Source organism: Asterias amurensis, chromosome 5 (genome assembly GCF_032118995.1).
Source record: "Asterias amurensis chromosome 5, ASM3211899v1".
In the NCBI taxonomy this organism is placed as follows: Eukaryota; Metazoa; Echinodermata; class Asteroidea; order Forcipulatida; family Asteriidae; genus Asterias; species Asterias amurensis.
The window spans coordinates 18,863,721-18,883,183 of record NC_092652.1 but is presented as its reverse complement, the minus strand read 5'-3'; the positions used below and the strand labels follow the sequence as shown (position 1 = coordinate 18,883,183).

General features: G+C 40.7%; 1 protein-coding gene across 1 annotated transcript in view; it reads right to left on the bottom strand.

Moving 5' to 3' along the window:
- Positions 1-19,216, bottom strand: part of LOC139937205 (dymeclin-like) — a 35,311-nt gene extending 16,095 nt beyond the window's left edge. Inside the window, exons 1-10 of the mRNA XM_071932280.1 lie at positions 19,130-19,216; positions 17,225-17,518; positions 15,634-15,727; positions 14,636-14,884; positions 13,643-13,768; positions 12,761-12,897; positions 11,225-11,410; positions 10,463-10,647; positions 9,612-9,737; positions 7,616-7,729 (exon numbers count right to left, since the gene is read on the bottom strand). Of these exons, the coding sequence (XP_071788381.1) occupies positions 7,616-7,729; positions 9,612-9,737; positions 10,463-10,647; positions 11,225-11,410; positions 12,761-12,897; positions 13,643-13,768; positions 14,636-14,884; positions 15,634-15,727; positions 17,225-17,417 (1,410 nt within the window). The 5' untranslated portion in view covers positions 17,418-17,518; positions 19,130-19,216. The remainder of the gene's footprint in view (positions 1-7,615; positions 7,730-9,611; positions 9,738-10,462; positions 10,648-11,224; positions 11,411-12,760; positions 12,898-13,642; positions 13,769-14,635; positions 14,885-15,633; positions 15,728-17,224; positions 17,519-19,129) is intronic.
- Positions 19,217-19,463: the final 247 nt, after the last annotated feature.

Here is a 19,463-nt window from a genome sequence, read left to right as displayed (position 1 = left end):
TAGGCGGCAGTCACATAGCACTCTTTCACTGGTTACCATTTGTATGTAAGAAACAGTAGAGCTCAAAACATTTCGGAAAACATAGCTTTCAAACTTTGGAACTTTTGATGTCTTTGTGTGTGTAGTAGAGTTCTTGTTTTTGCGCCAGGAGTGTCATCATTGAAAGCCATTGCGCACTAGAAATGTTCAATAGTATTATTAACTTTTTCATTAAGCAAAGCAAACAAATAAACCACAACATTTCCCGTTCGCGTTTTCACGAAAAGAGGTATCGTGATAGACCACTTCATCCATTGACACACACACAGCACTGGTATAGTGCCAAACATTAAGCCAGAGGGGTGTCTGGTGACATCTTTTGGATACTCTGTTTTAAATTTGGGCACCTGATTTATGTGTCATTTACATGAATCTATTGTAAGAACAAGCAGAGAAAGAAAGAAAGAAACACACAAATAAACAAATAAACAACCAAACACCCAAACAAACAAACAAACAAACAAACAAACACACAAACAAAAACTTGCCTGAAAATTAAACCTGTCTATACTTTTAAGGATAGGATAGGAATGTACTTTGCTGTAGGATAGGAGTGATCGCTTGGGTGACCGAGTAACCAGCCTAACAGCCATGGTTTGCAAACATTAAAGTCTAAAGAGCGGTCATTTGTTAACATCATACAGTATTAAAGAGAAAACATAGCTTTCGAACTTTGGAACTTTGATTGTCTTTAATGGTGTTTGAAGCTTTGCATGGGGTGGAGAATAAGAGTGACTATAAATATAAATATGAATAGTAAACTTGCGGGTACAACCATGGGTAAAATCTCTTTTGAAGGAGTGTTGGCTCTGAAAAGAGCCGGTTTGGTCTGGACGTTTCGAACAGTATACTGTGCTTGTCTTCTCCTGAAGACGAGCAGAGTATACTGTTGGAAACGTCGAGACCAAACCGGCTCTTTTCAGAGCCAACACTCCTTCAAAAGAGATTTTACCCATGGTTGTACCTGCCAGTTTACTATTCATATTTATATTTATAGTTACTCTTTTTGATTGTCTTGGTGTATAGCATAGTTCTTGCTTTTGCGCAAAGAGTGTCTTCTTGTAGCCCCTTACCTAGAGTGGTTTTTAGCCTTGTTTGGGGTGAACTTGCCTAAAAAAAGAAGAGAGAGAGAGAGAGAGAAAATGCAACCCCTAAAAACAAACCTCAAGCTGACTGTGATCTGCCAGTCATTGACCTTGACTTTGTGGCCCTAGACAGAGCCCCACCTCAACCGTCGCCAGCACAAATGATTCGGACGTCAAACAAGCCCCGAGATAGCTGCCGGCTTAATGGCACTGGTAATTCCTTATCTAACGCCGGCTGGCACTTATGAACAGAGAATGTAACAAGTTGGTTCAAAACTAAATAAAGATATTTTGTACTTTACCCTTTTAGGAAAGCATTACAATGGCTTGAAAGTCATTGCCATAATTGTTTATCGACAAGGTAGGAAATTTCACTTCAAATAGTTTTCAGCATCGTAGTAAATTCTCTCTAGTTATATGCTAGTGTTGGAGATAGCCATTGAAGTTTCAGAGATAGAACAGTTGAAACAAACTCAAAAGTCGACTGTTGGAAAAATCTATACATTCTACAGGACTTAAATACCAGTTTGTTACACTAAAAGCCAAAGGTAATAAGTTGACTGGTAAATTGTCTGTCCGTAATCATGACCTAAACAAAAAGGGGTGCCCAAATTGGAACCCTTTGAAGCATGGTCACCTAGGACCTTTTCACTGAGTTAGGTAACAGATTCTTAGGGGTTGGTCAATTTAAAGCAAAAGGCTCGTTAATGGTATTTTGTCTCTCCACAATCATGAGCTACATGTAAACAAAAAAGGGTATTCGATTTGAGACACTTTGAAGCATGTTCACCAATAGAGGGCTTTTTTCACGAATTTACAAGGCAACACATTTTAAGAACTGGTCAACTTTTTGCAAGTAATCACTGTCAAGTTCACTAAATAATGACATTCACCAACATAAGTGTAGTATACCACATAACCCGCCAGTAGGCATACATGTAACCCCCACCTGAAAACCAATACCATGGATCAAATCCTTGAGTCCACCAGCAGCTACCTCCGCAAACACACCGTCGCCAGCTGACTCAACGATGCCACAAAGTCTGAGCAGCCGTGAGCCTGTGCCCCCGAAAAAAAGAAAAAAAAACAGTAAAACGCCCTTTCAATAATCAGGTGGCGCAGACTGTGGGAGCCATTACAGGTATGAGTCGGTGATTTTCTGTATTAGTGGGGGCTCACATCGGACCAGGGATTCATCGTAATTGAATCACCTGAGTAGACCGACTGGCTCGGGCCGTTTTACAAGAAAGACGATCTGTGACAGGCGCAAGGGATAAACTTTTTTCCAGGGAGTTTTTTTTGTTTCTACTCAAGTCATTGGCGTTGTCAAGTGGAGACTCGGAGTCTGGAAAGATCCGAACAGGGAACGTGGAAGTTTGGAGGGTTTCCGGTAGTGTCAGTTGGGGCCAATACTGCCGATCACTTGATGTCACAAAACGGTGTAGGTTTGTTCCAAAGATCTATGGGATGCATGCACTCAATACAGAAAAGGTATATTGATTTTTTTGTTTTGTCCCCTTTTGTGTATCTTTCTTTTTTCACCCCCTGAAAGCCGAGTCACACTGCAGCGATAACAAAAACGATAACTATCACGACGCAAAAAAAAACGCATTCTATTGGTAAAATGAGCGTGTGCATATTTTGTGTGGAGCATTTCAACCAATAGAATAAGTTCTCTTTGCATCGTAACCGTTATCGTTTTCGCTATCTCTGCAGTGTGACTGGGCCTTTACACCGTGTTATTTGCATAGTGCAGTAGAAAAGCTCTGTATTATCATTACTATTACATTTTGTTTTCTGTCTGGTTGGGTGGGGTGAGGGTTGGGGTCTCCAAGATGAGGTTGGAATTTACAGTTGACCAAATTGTCTTTGGACATGTTTCCAACTGGATCCTCTTGTAAATGTCTGCAAACTGCGCCGTAGTAATCCATTTGTTCCTCAGGTGGTACATGTACATTTTAGGTCAACTTTCATTAACAATTAAAAGTGGAAAATGTTAATTTTTGAACCTCAAGCGAATTGCAAGTTCCTTTTCTTGTGTGTGTGTGTAGCAGTTAGCGCTGAGCAGACATTGTCAGTTCTTTTTCTAAGGAACCTAAACTCGTATGATCTTAGAAATACGTTAACGAGTCTCAGAAATGTCTATTTTTGTCAACCGGGTTTGATTCAACTTTAGGAGTACCTTTTAGAATGACAGCACCTTAAAGAGTTCAAAGAGACACTGGATGTCTTGATCAACGTCAAGCCACAGCGTCTTAAGGACAATTTATTTATTTCCTTTGCCAGATAGCGTATAATTGCTTCCATAACTGACTCCAGAACGCCAAGCAATTACGAAGAACTTCAACTTGTGAAACAACATCCATCCCAAGGCTTCGAGATCAAATCTCACCGAGACTCAGAACTTTTGATGATGATGTCTGACGACACTTTCTTAATTGCCACAGACAAGCAATTAGCGACTGATAGTGCGCAACTGTCACGTTGCGGCAAGCCGACTACTACCGACAGCCGCAAAGCGCGTCAATTAGCGCAACCGGCACCAGGTGGATTTTGCGGTTGGGGAACAACTGTTACCGGAGCCGCTTACAAAAAAAGTACTCGCAAAGTACTTTGCAATCCCTTTACAATGAGTAAACACACTTCATACGACCGTGACTAAGTTTCGAACCACACCTAGGTAAGAAGATGAGCCTTTACGGAGCCACCTGCCCACCAGCGAGACTCGAGTGCGGTGAGCTTCTTCATAACATCGAGGCTGTGCGGTAATTTGTGGGGTACTGCAAAAGTGCAGCGTCACCCCTTCCTGACATGCCGTTTCGACTGATAGGTCCTTGACCGCCAATGTGTCAGAACCCTGGATGGGGTAAACCACTGACAGCTTTAGAGAGAGAGAGAGAGAAGCCAGAGACCAAAACACTTATTCTTGTAGTGGTGTCTACACCTTGTCAAAACATGACAGACTTTAAACATTCATCGCTCTGGATCTTGCCTTGTCAAACGTAAAGATTTGATCAGTCATGCCTAGCGTGCTCTGTGTTGATTTTCAACTCCTTTAAATATAACAATTCCTACCCCTCAGTCAATCATTTCTATGATTTTCTACACGGTAGTAGATATAGCAAGACAGTTCTCTAAAGAACAAACTCTACCTGACAAGTAGATACACATGGTGTTATCATGAACCAAAAATATATTGATACCTCACCATGCAATGTGTCAAATCATTTTAAGAAATAAAACAGCAAACACTAGTTTTTCACTTACTTTTACCACTAAATAAATTACATAATCTTAGTCATTAATCCTCAATGAATCGTACTTGAAAACACTTTCCTTTGTATACACTGACAAAGAAAAAAAAGAGAACACGTTCCTTTTAAAGGCACTGTACACGTTTGGTAATTGTCAAAGACCAGTGTTCTCACTTGGTGTATCCCATCATAACCATTAAATAACAAGCCTGTGAAAATTTGGGCTCAATTGGTCATCGAAGTTGCGAGAAAATGATAAGTAGGATTTGAAACTTTGCATGGTGGAAATACTTGTTGGACAAGTTTGTGGTAACACCATGTAATGACTATCTCTAATGAGTTGGGGTGGTTCTGAAAAGAACCGTTGGTTTCAACTCAACGTTCTATCAGTATGCTCTGATAATCTTCTGAAGAAAGCTGGACTCTGATGCATGCTGCTTAAGTGCTTTGAGAAAATGATGAAATAAAAAACACCCTTGTTGGACGAATTTGTGTGCTTTCAGATAGGAATAAAACACTTCTATAGCTAGAAGTCTTTTAACATTAATTTTTAGTGAGAAATTACCTCTTTCTCAAAAACTACATGTAGGTTACTTCAGAGGGAGCCGTTTCTCACAATGTTTTATACTACCAACAGCTCTCCAATGCTCGTTACCAAGTCAGTTTTTAAGTTAATATTTGTTTTGAGAAATTACCAAACGTGTACCTTCCCTTTAAGTAGCCACCATCTGAACTGAATTTTGGGTTTACCAGTAAAAACCAGCGATATCATGTGGTTCAGTATGCTGGCCTGTAGTACACGTATGATATCATGTGGTGTATGCAGATACAGTACACAGTCAACCCGCCTACTGTCTGACCATTAAACATCATCCACTATAGTTTTGATTGATACCAGCCAAAATATCATGTGGTGAAAGTTCAGTTTGCCAACCTGTATTATGACATCATGTGGTGTACAGTATGCAGATACTCCTACTGGCTGACCATTTAATATCATCCACTGTGGTTTTGATCAAAAACCATGCCAGCCTAAATCACTGCAACATGTGGTGTACACAGACATCCTACACAGTCAACCCTCCTACTGTCTGACCATTTAATATCAGCCACTGTAGTTTTGATTGATGCCAGCCTACAATACGACATCATGTGGTGAATGCACGATTAACCACCCTAAAGTCAAACATCATCGAGGAATCATCAAGGAATAAAAGAGTGGCAACATGGCCTATAGCTGTTTAAAACCACCAAGGCCGTGTCCGTACGACAAAGGACTCCACCTGGGCTCTGCCGGATATTCCCTTTTTATATAAATGTCAGGTTGAGCCTGCTCCTCCACAACTGCTGGTTATTTTTGGGTAGGTTAACCCTTACTCCGATGTTTGATGACACTGTATACTTGGTGCTTTCCAAGTCCTATGGAGAACAAAACTTACAGCCTAAACTACTTGGGTGGGATTCAAACCCATGACCCCCCCCCCCCCCCCCAAATTAGAGCAGATTTCTTAACCACTATACCACTGGGGATGCCAATAACAAGATTGAAGCAGTTGTTCCCATTGATAGAAACTTTGCATGCCTAATCACTAGGATACATGAAGAAACGCTAGTCAGGCATGCAACTGTAACTTCACCAAAAAGAAGGAAAAGAGGAAATCTGCTGATCCGAGGAAAAGTTGCATGCCTGGCTATTTAGTAATGAACCTTGCCATTGTGCTGTGTTCAAATGGCGATTCAAGGGGGTCAATTTCATTTAGCCGTTTAAGCAGAAAATGTTGCTTTCAAGATGTTGGTAAGCAAAAATGAGCAGTACACCAGTCACAAATTGCACATGTGTTACATGTTATTTTGGCTGGTAACCTTAGGTAAGCACAATCCTGTTGTGCTGGAGCAGCTCTATGAAATTGGACCATGTTCATTCTACCTACATGCCCTATAGAGGCAAACGTAGGATAAAATGCTCAGAGGGCTAAGTCAAGTTAAGTGTAAAACTTCCTGTACTGAACACATGGGCATAAATTATTTGTTCACCACCAATTGAGGGCGCTATTCAACCAGTACTGGGTATTATAAACACAACAATAATTTCTGTTGGTGTCACACACAACCATGGGTTTGTATGTCAACACCAGCTATCTTCAATAAAAGATACACTGGTTCACTGCCCACTCAACATGGAAAAACACATCAGCCAGGCCTTAATTAAATGTAGACTGGTCCCCTGACTTTATCTGCAAGGATAGGCACTGGTCTAACATGCCAAAAGATTTCATTGGATACAATGATTGCACTGGATAAACATGCAGTGGCGTAAGCTTTCAATAGTTGTGTTTGTGATTGGTCCGAGGTAATGTTTGTCAGCTGCATTTCCGGTTGTCTGCATGCAGCATGCATAAAATGGGTATGTACATGTACATGTACAGTACATGTACATGTGCATACATGTAATTTTGTTTTACAAAGGGTTTTACTTGCCAATCTCTTTGTGAAACGAATGCGAGGTCAAAGGTGCATTCATACGGATCTAGACGTAAGCTCAAGGCAGGTTATCTGGAGTAATTCTCATGCCTTGAGGTTTGACATCAAATTCAGGCTAAGCCTTAATTTACAAACACCACTGTCAGAGACAGGACAACATGTCACCACTAGAGGGCTACAACATGCACATTGGGGGTAGTCCAGAGTATCTTGAACTTTCAAAAACCAACCCTACACTACTGTAACATACATGTAGTACTTTCTGTGTGTAAACCAGAATCATGCAGGCCTCTAATACCGAATCATAACAAATTTACATCTGAATTTATACTAGGTGATCCAAGTCCAATTTTATACAGCTGCATAAATACTGGGGATGCCTAGCACCGGCTCCTGGCTGGAAGAGACCCAGAGGCCCCCTTCGATCATCCTGGGCCCAACAACTTGGCCGGCCAAGCGAAATCGACCACATGTGGCGTGAGGCTGTAGGACGTGGACACAGGAGATCGGTGCGACGGACCCTTGCTGTCTCTGCGTTCATATTGATGATAAATAATCGGGGTTGATACCTTTTGTAGATCAAGTTTTTGGCTATGACATGAATCCCTACTTCCTAAAGAAAAAGTTCTCATACTTCAAAAACATAGCTCCACAATACCTTGCAGGAAATACTGAATAACGAAGCTCCTTGAGCATCACTGAGTGACGGCTATGAGAGCTATATAAACTAAATGAAATTAATATTGGTGTACCTACCCTCATACCAGTCATGTTGTACTGAATTGTCCGGATACTGACGAGCACGATCAGACCACCAAGGGTTATTTCAGACAAAATTCTTTCAGTATACCACGTGATGTTTTTCACGACCTGAAACGACAGAGGGAAAAAAGTGGAAAACAATGGGTCATCATTTTGATCAATGTTGATTAAGGTCAGCATAAATAGGGTCTGTGGAGGATGCTCGGAAGCAAGGACGCTCAGCGCAAATCGGGATTGATCAAGAAAAAGATCAGGGACTCATCAGACTGGCTGAAAACTAAGAGTGGAGCCAAATCGTCAAGAGTGCAGTGTCGCCCCAACAGCCGCAAAACCATAAGCCATTTTGAGGTATGTTGGACACAGCACTACGACACTTTTAGGTTTGGTTAAATTTGTCTGTAGATACTCAAACCAGGAAGACAGTGATTGTTCATTATACAATTGTTGTACGCTGTGACGGGGTCCATGGCGTTTTGTACACCCTAGGGGAAAATGGCACCCGAGGCGAAGCCGAGGGTGCCATTTTGCCCCGAGGGTGTACAAAACCCATGGCCCCAAATCACAGCATGTAACAATTGTTTTGTTTTACCTTGGTAACATGATAACTCCTCTTCTCAAAGTTCTTTTGTCATCTTCAAACATTATTAATTACGCAGAGTATGCAAAGTTTAATAAGCACACTAAAAGTAGTACAGTTGTTCAAACAAGAAACCATTCTTCACTGTTCCCTCGAACCCGCGACCGTTTCGTACTAAGCGCTGAAAATCGACCAACGGTGGGAACGATCAAGGTGATGAACACTGGTTAACATCACTCATGTTACCCGCCGAACTGTGCAGCTGTGGTACATGCGTATTTGTTGCACGGCAAGTGATTGGTTCTCGACCAATCAAACTTCACAGTTTGTTACCGAGGTATAACAAAATTCAATGTACATCCACAGCCCTGCTTTGATCATGAAGATACAGCTCCTTTGTTATGCACTCCAACATACTTTACGTGGCATTCCCACACTGTACATGAGGTCTTATTACCATAGGTTTTCCTGGCCAATTTCAATAAAAAAAGTCAATAAATTTTACAACCAGGCTCATTCAATTTCACCAGTTTAGTAGTAAGCACTGGTTAACTATGATGATCATTTCAAAGATCACACAAATAAGTATATAACAAATTTTTAACTACTCGAATGGCATGTTCAACCATTTTAACATGAGGTTGGAGACTTGTAACTCTTTCTATTGGGAAATGAGTAAATTGCAAAACTGCAAGAGCCTGGTCCGCTATTCAATTTTTATCAACAGTAAAAAATTGGTAGAAAGTCAGACTGAGTAATTGTGAACATGCAGTCTTGAAAGTCTATAAATGAAACAGAATGACTGGGACCAACCTGAGTGAGAATGATGAAATCAAGTATGCATAAAAGCGCAAATTGATGGAGTGGTATTTATAAGGAAACCCTAGTTCAATTTGCGGTAGCACCATGTCTAAATCTCTTTTGAGTAGTGTTGGTTCTGAGCTGAAAAGATCCGATGGTTGACAACTAAAAGTTTTTATAAGTATGCTCTGATTGTCTTCAGGAAGACAGTCTCCTGAGGACGATCAGAGCATACTGATTGAAACGTTGAGTTGTCAACCAAGACGATCAGAGCATACTGATTGAAACGTGGAGTTGTCAACCAAGACGATCAGAGCATACTGGTTGAAACGTGGAGTTGTCCACCAAGACGATCAGAGCATACTGGTTGAAATGTGGAGTTGTCCACCAAGACAATCAGAGCATACTGATTGAAACGTTGAGTTGTCAACCAAGACGATCAGAGCATACTGATGGAAACGTTGAGTTGTCCACCAAGACGATCAGAGCATACTGATTGAAACGTCGAGTCCATAACCACCGGTTCTTTTCAAAACCAACCTTTTTCAAAAGAGATTTACACATGGTGCTACTGCAATCCTCCCCTCATCAAGTGATTTTAGCAATTCTTACCAGTTCATGGACACTCTTGTTGAACGCATCGTCTTCACTGAGGATAAGGAGAACGATAAGAGCCATGTAGATATGATGGAAGTTACGATCCTGAGCGTAGTATAAGATCTTTAGAAGCGGTATCACCTGAAAAGGATAACGGATAACAATTAAACGGGGCTGAATTTACTGTCAATTGCCTTCACACAAATAGACTCCAAGAATGTTAGTTCAGGCATGTATGCTTCATTTTTGAAAGGGCAGGGGCACCAAGGCATTTTCTCCTTGGTTAAGAGCACCCTATGAGGAAACTGTAAATTTCAACTGGAGCATTTCAAAAGGCTGTTTAATACTGGCAGGTCGTGGCAGAGCCATGAAATTGGGCCCAGAACTTAAACGAACATTGGGGTGTTCATGGCCGAGAGGTTAAGAGCATCCAATTTAAGTCCTTGTGGCTAAGTCATCAGGGTGTGGGTTTGAATCCTGGTCAAGAAACTTGTGTCCTTGAGCACTCAGGGGTAAAAAGAGTACCTGTGTGAGGGCAGAGATGGTTATTGTAATTGATTAAAGCTGAGTGCGCTACATACTTAGCAGTACAGGCTGTATACTCTCCAGGGAGCTGAGAAAGTTTAAGGAATTTAATAAATGGCCCAGTGAGAGTTAGGACTAGGCCTACCTTAGGACTACTCCCAAGAGATATCAAAAACTTAAGGCTAATTCTTAGTTAGGGTGAGTAACTCGTCCTAACTTGAGATAAGACTAGTCTTTACTCTTTGTGAAATTACTATTTGTAATAATGCACGAGACCCATGAGCTGAGTGACGGATTTGAGCGCAATATAAAAAGCCACTTTTATTATCAAGTGAACCTACCAACTGGTCAATGTTTATTTTGGACAGGATGTAGGTTCTGAAGTTGAGATTCTGATGTAGGAGTGAGTAAAGGAGTAACGTAGCTTGATCCTCCTTCAGGTGATTGCAGAAAGCCTCGTACAGGTTGGCAAAGTTGGTCTTGAAGAGCGGCATGGTACCTCCTGGAGTCCCGGCTGAGCCACCGTCTGAGGAGAAAATAAGACCACTTAAATGCACTGAACACTAATGGTAACTACTCAAAACAAAATATTAGCATAAAAACTTACTTGGTAACGAGCAATGAAGAGCTGTTAATTATATAAAACATTGTGAGAAACGGCACCCTCTGAAGTAAAGTAGGTTTTGAGAGAGAGGTAAATTCTATCTCAAATATTAAAAGACTTCAGGCCTGAAGCCTTGTTTATGCATCTGAAAGGGTTTAGTTTTGTTTCAATATTCTCTTGCAACTTCGAGTCCAAATGTTCAAAGATTTTTTATTTATGCATTAAAGTGAAAATACTGGTGCCAGTTGATTTGGGTCAATAGCCCAAATCAGTAAAGTGTAGACCTCACCTTGAAGTGGCCTTCAATGGTCTTGTGATGCTAAGCGATTTCTATTTAAAAATATTGCTCACAAAAAGCTGCTTTCATCAAAGCACACAAATTTGCTTTACTGTTAAGCAGCGCCATAGAATTGTGCCCTGGTTCTATTGAAGCATCAATGGAAGACTTTGGGCTGCCAGATAAGAAAAGAATTCCGAGACTCGACAATATAAAATCTACCTTGTGAGTTTGAAAAGGTACAGAGCGCCATCCTGTAAGGGTTGTGTATGCCCTTGTCGTAGGTGTAGTGATTGGTCAGTACCATCAGGAGCAACAGACTCTGATTGGCTAATAGACCCCTGTCCTCTTCCTCACCCTTGCTGGACTTGGAGCCGTAACCTAGGGTCAGGACTGCCCACAGACCGGCTGTGGATGGATACAAATACAAAAACATGAGAAAAGGTACAACAAAGACTTAGCCCTATGTAGGACTCTTCCTCTGTACACAGATACATAGTCCTAACTATTAAGGCCCGTTTCTGGGGCGGAAAATTTTCAAAGCTTTATAACTCAAATCTTACCTGCAACAAGCCACTAATTTCAACAGATTCACATTCTATGCTGGCACACATTTTTCTGCGGTTTTCCTCACAAATCCGTCATTTTTGTGAAATAATGCAGCTCCCAACGTTAAAAAATTATACATTCGCGTGCAAGACGCATGAATTCTTGGTCACTGTATCTTGACTGCACAGCGTTAACACGCAAACGCAACGCAAGATTTGCGCGTCTGGCAGACTGTGAGAGTACGAACAAAAATGGGAATTCCTTAACGTTGGCAGCTGCAACACGATAATGACGGATTTTTAAGAATATATGACGATCAAAACCCACCGCAAAAAAATATATTTGAGTTATGAAGCTAAACCAAGACTCAGCTCTATTGAGCCAATTCACCTAACATTATAATATCAATAATACGGACAGTTTTATACGGACAGTTTTATTGCGCGGTGACCAATATAAATATACTCTACTGCGCATTACAGTAAATAAAAACAGAGAAAAAAGAAATACAAACTCACAAACAGAGTAAGATTGAATTTAATGGGTGAAGTAAAACCAATGGGTTTTTAACTTTCATTATCATCAACGATAGATCTTGGTTGCACCAGATAGATCTTGGTTGTAACACTTTGAGAGTAAGATTCCTCACGTCTTACTGTACATTTTAGGTGAATCACATGTGGTCAGACCCACAACATTTCTATAGCCCTTGACACACTACTCTAATTCCCCGAGGGGCAACCCAATGGCATAAAAGCCGACCCTTTCACACTCGGATCCCGTTACCCGTTACCCCTTATCTACCCCGGAAGATGTGCAAACCCATGGGAATAGCCACCCCTGCTCTTGAGTAGGGGTAAGCAGTAAAACCATGGGGTTTTCTTGAAACGTGCAACCGGAACCCCATGGAATGGGGACCTAGGCGGGGACAGTTTGAAAGTGGGCTGAGGTAACCCATTGGGGGAAAACCTCCTGGGGCTTCCCTAGGGCTGTTCAACAGGGATAAGAGATTCAGTGAGAAAGAGCTTATCAGAGCTTCCAACTTCTACACCTTGTAATCAGGGAGATTTTTTTTACACTTGGAAAAATTGGTATGCCTGACCCAGTGGTAAGCCATTGTTATACAGGCCTTCGTTCCCAAATCCCCTCTAATCAGACAACTTCTTGAAGAAGTTTTGGGAGGAATTCAGGAGGGTTGGGGCAGTATACCTGCAACAGCGGCTGTGATACCATACAGGAAGCTAGGAGAGGATTCATCATGGTGTTTCATTAACTCCACTGGACACTCCTCGTGCTTTGTGAAATGATCCAGCAATACTTTCACCAAGATATGGGCATCCTTCGCACTGTAGAGAGACAAAGACAACAATTTGTGACGAATGATAATTAAGCATTGCTCTGTGCAGGTTTGACATTTTGTTCCTGTAGGGGTCGGGCAGTTTTTCTTTGGTAAAAGGCATGTCTATGTGACAAATAAATAGATTTGTATTAAAACATTTCAAGGGGCACCATGGCAATTAGTCTTTTTGAGATATGGTGGACACTACAGGATTGCTCTGCTTGGTTCAGGTGAACTCAGCCAAATTATCAAAATAGTGTCCACCGTATATCAAAATGGCTTATGGCCAAGGGCATGGAGACAACATTCTCTGATAGACATGTACATGGGTATTTCCTAAACTTCTTGGTATCATACATGTACCTCTTTAGGCCTACATAGGCCCAAATTCATGGCTCCTGCTTAGTGCCCAATTCTGCCCTCAAGATTACCCTTTTCCGCTTTCTGTGAAAGTGCCAATTGTTTTTGTGCTCGATGTGTAAGGGAAAAATGCATAGTAACATACAGCATGCCACACACGCTCAAGCCAAAATTCACTGCTAATCCTTGAAAATCAGCTTGACTTACATGTAAGCATGGAATTCCTTGCTTCCGTAAGCGCAAGTTTTTTCCTTACTCAGCAGAGCCATGCAATATGCAATAATTTGATTTTGAAAAGGGATTGGGCACCAAGTCATTTTCTCTAAGTAATGGCACAGATGCAAACATTTTGTATCAGGGATATAGTGTACAACAATCAAGTTTTATCTTACCAGTTGCCTTGCATCATGCAATCAAAGAAGAGCGTCTTATGTGCTATTCTAGGAATGAACATCTGAACTGACAGCATGATCAGAAGGGTGTTGATCGTCTCCAGATGAAGAACATAACTGAAGTTCCTGTAGTATAAATAAATAAGGGAATAGGGTAGTGACGAGTTCTTTCACGGCCGTTTAAAACAGGCAGGGTCGTTGCCATGTGATAAAGGCCTGAACTGAAGGCGAGGGCCTTTATCACACGGCATCGACCCTGCAAGGTTTTAAATGGTCATTAAAGAACGATTCACTATCTTTTATTCCCATATATAAATGCCTTTTTGGTTAAAAGGCGTAATAAAGTAAGAAACTCTGTAAAACTTATCCGTTTCTGACATGCTTGAGCTCTGTATGTACATGTACGCCGTCTGTGTGTTGCATTGTTATGACTGAGATGCCTATTACCGACAGTTTCCCGTTCCGTTCATGCGCGTATAGTCTTAGTGCAACACGTTCGCATTTTCCTTTCACACACAGCGCGGCCAACTCACCGACAGCGCCCGCATCACCTGTAACAAGAAACGTCTTGCACCAAGACTAGCACTCACAACCGGTTATAAACACTGGTCATTATCGAGTTTGGTGCTCTTACCGCTTTGCCATGACACCCTAATTCAGCGACACCTTATGACTGTTGACTTGACAACAACAAGTTTGCATAAATAATTTGCAGGTAGGTCCGATCCGCCTGAGTTTACTGCATCCGTCAAGTTTGTCATTGTGAAAAGGGAATGTGGTGGCAAAATATATTGGTTCAATACAAACATAAACCTGCATGTTAAACTCCGCCAGTGTCAGGACTTTTGATTCTGTTCTTGTACAACAAACTTGGATCCAGTAGAAAATTTTGAGCTACAAAGCTCTTCACTCCACTTGTGGATTTTTCTCCCAAATATGATCCCTGCTCTACAGGAATAAAAACTCCTTAAAAGCTTCAAATTTATATCTTACATGACGGGAACTTCCACCATCAAGGTCACCAACGAGTGTAAGAACTCCTCCAGCAGAGTCTCAATCGACCCGCTCTCTCCATCGATCCCCTCTAGGCCATCCTCCAAGAAGGCTGCCGTCCGGGCCGGGTTGGAGACGATCACAGACAGATGTTGGATGATGCGCCCCTCCGACAGATTCTCAAGAAAGTACTTGAGGGCGCTGCGTACGATGAAGAGAGCGTTGTACGTCTGCCAGATGAAGACATGGCTGTTTGAAGGAGATGGGATGGTTTGATTTCATGAGAAAACAAGAATGAAGTATTAAATTTTCTCACGGTCCCACCACTTCACAATTACATAGTAAGTAACCCTGGACGATATCAGAATAATATCGCCAGGATATGATATTAAAAGCAGTGGACACTATTGGTAAATGTAAAAGACCAGTCGTCTCACTTGGTGTGTCTCAACATACTGTATATGCATAAAATAACAAACCTGTGAAAATTTGAGCTCAATTGGTCGTCGAAGTTGCGAGATATGAATGAAATAAAAAACACCCTTGTCATATGAAGTTGTGTGCTTTCAGATGCTTGATTCTGAGGTCTCAAAATCAAATTCGTGAAAAATTACTTCCTCCTTGAAAACAACATTCCTTTCAGAGGGAGCAAATTCTTACACTGTCTTATACGTTCAACAGCTCCACATTACTGGTTACCAAATAAGGTTTTATGCGAATAATTATTTTGAGTAATTACCAATAGTGTCCACTGCCTTTAAGGACAGTATCGTCAGTGTCGATGTTGGTTTTGACAAAATCGAAATAGTGTGAAAAGGCGATATTCTTAATAAATAGACACTGTTCAATTGTTTGCTAAATAAATTATCTACATCTATAGTAACCAATCGAGTTCACTTAGAGGCTTCATTGGTTTCATACCAGACATGTCTGCATTTTACCAAAACCATTTAAGCATACAAATTGTAAAGTTTCCTTTTCAAACATTCAGAACTCACTCTTCTTTCTGGGAGTACTCTTTCAGCTCTGCTGCCCTCTTTAGGAATACTTTGACCAATGTACAGAGGTTACCTGACTGCAGGTTGTTCTGAGCTGTAAGATGGGAAAGCAAAGAAAACAAATAAATAATGAAATGATGCTGCTAAGCTTGTGCATAGGCCACGCTTACAAAAAAGGCTGTCAATAATAAATAATGCATCAACTAAAATTATTAGTATTGTTTGAAGCTCTGCATTGTTTGGAGAAAAAAAAAAAGTAGAAATAGTAAACTTGCAGGTACAACCATGTGTTAATCTCTTTTGACTGAGTGTTGGCTCTGAAAAGAGCCGGTTTGGTCTCAGAGCCAACAATCAGTCAAAAGAGATTTACACATGTTTGTACTCGCAAGTTTACTATTTATTTTATAGTTTCTTCTTATTACTGAAATTATACTCGTTACGATCTCTTTAAAAGTTTCTTTAACTTTTCAAATACAAAAAGTAACAATGCTCTCCAGGCACGCCCGCCTAAAAAAACAGACTTTGCACATGATATGACAAGACACTGATGGATTAAGAAACACAGGTCTGCGTGTTGCTTTCGCATATTCTCGTACTGTTGTGGTAGGCCTTCTGCATAATAATCTTGAAATTTCTGATTCCATCAGACAGTCACGTCGTATGTGGGTTTGAGTCCCAGTCGGGGAACAATATTCCTGGAATATTTCTAGACAAGGTACAGGTACATGTAGTATGGTACAAATTCTATACAAATGATACAACGCTTACACGCCTCTTAAAAACTTAATTTATTTATGAAAAGTAATTTACTTAATTCAATGTTTATTTGGCTCCAAAAAAAGGTCCGTCCTTCCAACATCATAATGTCAGGGCTGGAATTCGATCCGTACGGCCTTTTTTTTTTTTTTTTTAAGGGCACAGTTTGAAAAACCTAAGGTCTATGTGACACTTTGACACTTTGAAAGGGGCACTGATGCCAAGTCAAGAGCAAACAGAGTCCATAGCCTCCCTGTGATTCCTGGCCCTGCCATGGCACAAAATAAGTGCATGGTGAGGTATCAATTTGTATTTGGTTTGCGATAACACCTTGTATCTATTTGGCAGGTAGAGTTGTTCTTAGAGAACTGTCTTTCTTTATTCTACTACCGCGGAGTAGATTGTTCGGGTGTTCGGGAGACTTTTCAGTTCTGAATAGAACTGTCCTGCTTTTAACTATTACCCGGGCGAATGGTATAGAAATAGGCTGTGACTACTACTTTAGCTTATAGGATCGCAATTAATTGTACTACCGCGGAGTCAGTTCTTAAATGGACCCTTCCCATGAAATATGCTAATTACATTCACGCATGCGTACAGACCCTGTTGGTTGGCAAACACCATTGAGTTGTGCACTAAGCAGACGCGCAATCGCGTCTGCGTCACGCACCCGTTAGCCGTGTACAAAACAGCGCGATGTTCCCTCATTTTGCCAACCAAAACTTTAGTGCGCACGCGCTATGTGCAAATTACATATTTCATGGGAAGGGTCTATTGGTTTCGACCTTGCTTGCTCTAGTCATCGTCAGGAGACTGGCAAAATAAATGTACCCACCAAGAGTTTTACACAAGTGTTGAATCGACTCCTCCAGAAGTCGTGCATCTGAGCTACTATGAGGAACATTGAACGAGAACGACAGAAGTTGAGTCCAGAACGGATCGTTTTCCAAGATGGTTTCCTTGCCGACAAATCGCTGCAGGAATGGGTTGGTGTCAAGCTCGCTGAAGCTACTGCTGTTGGCTCCCATGGTGTCAGTTTTTAATCGGAGACGTTGAAATTTGCCAGGGAGGGAATCTTCATCATCAGTGGTGTTATATTGTCCTGTTGTTAAACATATGTCGTAAACATCTATATTTAGGAAGACAAGAAATCACATTGATATGTTACAACATTTTTATTTAGATTTTGCACAGCTCTCATGAGGTCCAATGTTAAAGCAATTGGACAACATTGGTTGTCCGAGACCAGTATCAAGACTTGTGAACCAACTAACATTTTTTGATGAAATAACAAACAGGCTGTGAAAACTGAATTATTTTTTTTTCATTGGAGTCAAGAGAGGGTAAAAAACTTGATTTCACTTTTTGTTTTACATCCGAGATCAAACCTTAGGGGGCATCTCTACTCAACGCAACTTCCTATTCATTTAGGTTTGTTTCAGGGGAATAATTATTCTCTGCATTAACTTGTCCCAATTAGTGTCAAAATGCTGGAGATGTGGAAGGAGTCCATTGTAATGTTGGCATTAAAATGGGGGTAACCATACATGTGGAAACGATAGTGGAGGTCCTACATGTTGTAGTCTGCAGTAGTTGGCCTACAGTACACTTGAGTTATGCGTACTATATTTGTGCACACCCGTTTTCATCTTTCTTTTTAGCACAGGATTTTCTACCATTCACACAAGTATGACAAAGTAAAGTACAACTAGTTTTTACGTAATGCAGGCAGCACACATGCTATGTACATAAATTGTACCCCTAGAATATTCTTATAAAATTAATAGGGTTCGGCCTATCGTCTCTGTGTGGAGTCGATAGCGAAATACAATATGATGGTGTATCGCATTATCGCCAGACTGATTTTACTGTATGGCCAAAGGCATCATAGAATGGAAAAAGGGGGGATTGAAAGCCCCTTATACCATCCCACAGTGCGCAGTGCCTTTTTCGGCAATTCAGGCCAGCAAAATCAGTCAGGCGGTAATAAATTGCGATATTTTAAACCTATATGTAGTTAGTAGAAAGTATAAATTGTGTGTAAACTGAACTTTGGAGGCAGTCAGATCATGAATGATGAAGGAAGCTTCCTCTATCATTCAATTTCATTGGACTTGACAGCAGCCCAGAAAAACAAGTCAAGCTCAATGCAACTAGGAAAAATACTTACTAAAAAAATACTACACACAACATACAACCATGGAGTTAGAAATGGTACAACTAGAGTAGACTGACGCGATTGCGAAATTAAATTATTAAAAATGGAAGACAGAGCATGAGATGAGACACAGAGCAGAGTCAGGACAGAGTCAGTCAAGCACTTATAATATTGGTTCCATAATATTTAAGCAAGATGAGATGCTATGATGAGTATGAGCTGAACCGAAGAAATAGAATAAGAAATATTTGTGGTGATTTTGTTTGTAAATAGTGACTTTATAACTTACGTTAATAATCAAGAAATTTCAAGCACCAATAAAAATAAATACATTTTAGTCTGGCGACTAAAAACTGAGGTCTAGGTGCAAGTATGTATCATTCATATTCAGGAAAACAATTTATTTACGTTTGGGTACCAGACACAGTCATTAAAAATGAGCGGGCACTAAAATAAATTCCCATTCAGTTTTCTCCTTAAATTATTGTAACAGCAAATGGTAAAATGTACGCACAATGTTTCATACTTAATCTCGAAAATAAGATAAGTTTTAACTGCCAAATGAATTGTCAACCTAATTACCTGACTGCACACGGAATCTTCAAGCGACACGTAGCACTTTCCACACACACAAAACTGTCGTCATGCGAAATGAAAAGAGTCTGCCTTTTAATAATTACTTCCGCTCGGGTCAAAGTTCAAGGCGAAAGGTTCACGAGACCGCCGTGCGCAGTGCGTGAATCGCTTGCGCTTGAATACTGTGAGGCCGGAATAACCGGGCGATTTTTGTTCTTCATGCCTACGTCAGAGTTGTCATTCCCATTTTGAATCGATGTAGAAGAAACAAAAATTATGAATGAAAAGAACTACGACAGTGGAAATTTTGATGTAGAGAGAAAAAAAATGCGATATGGGG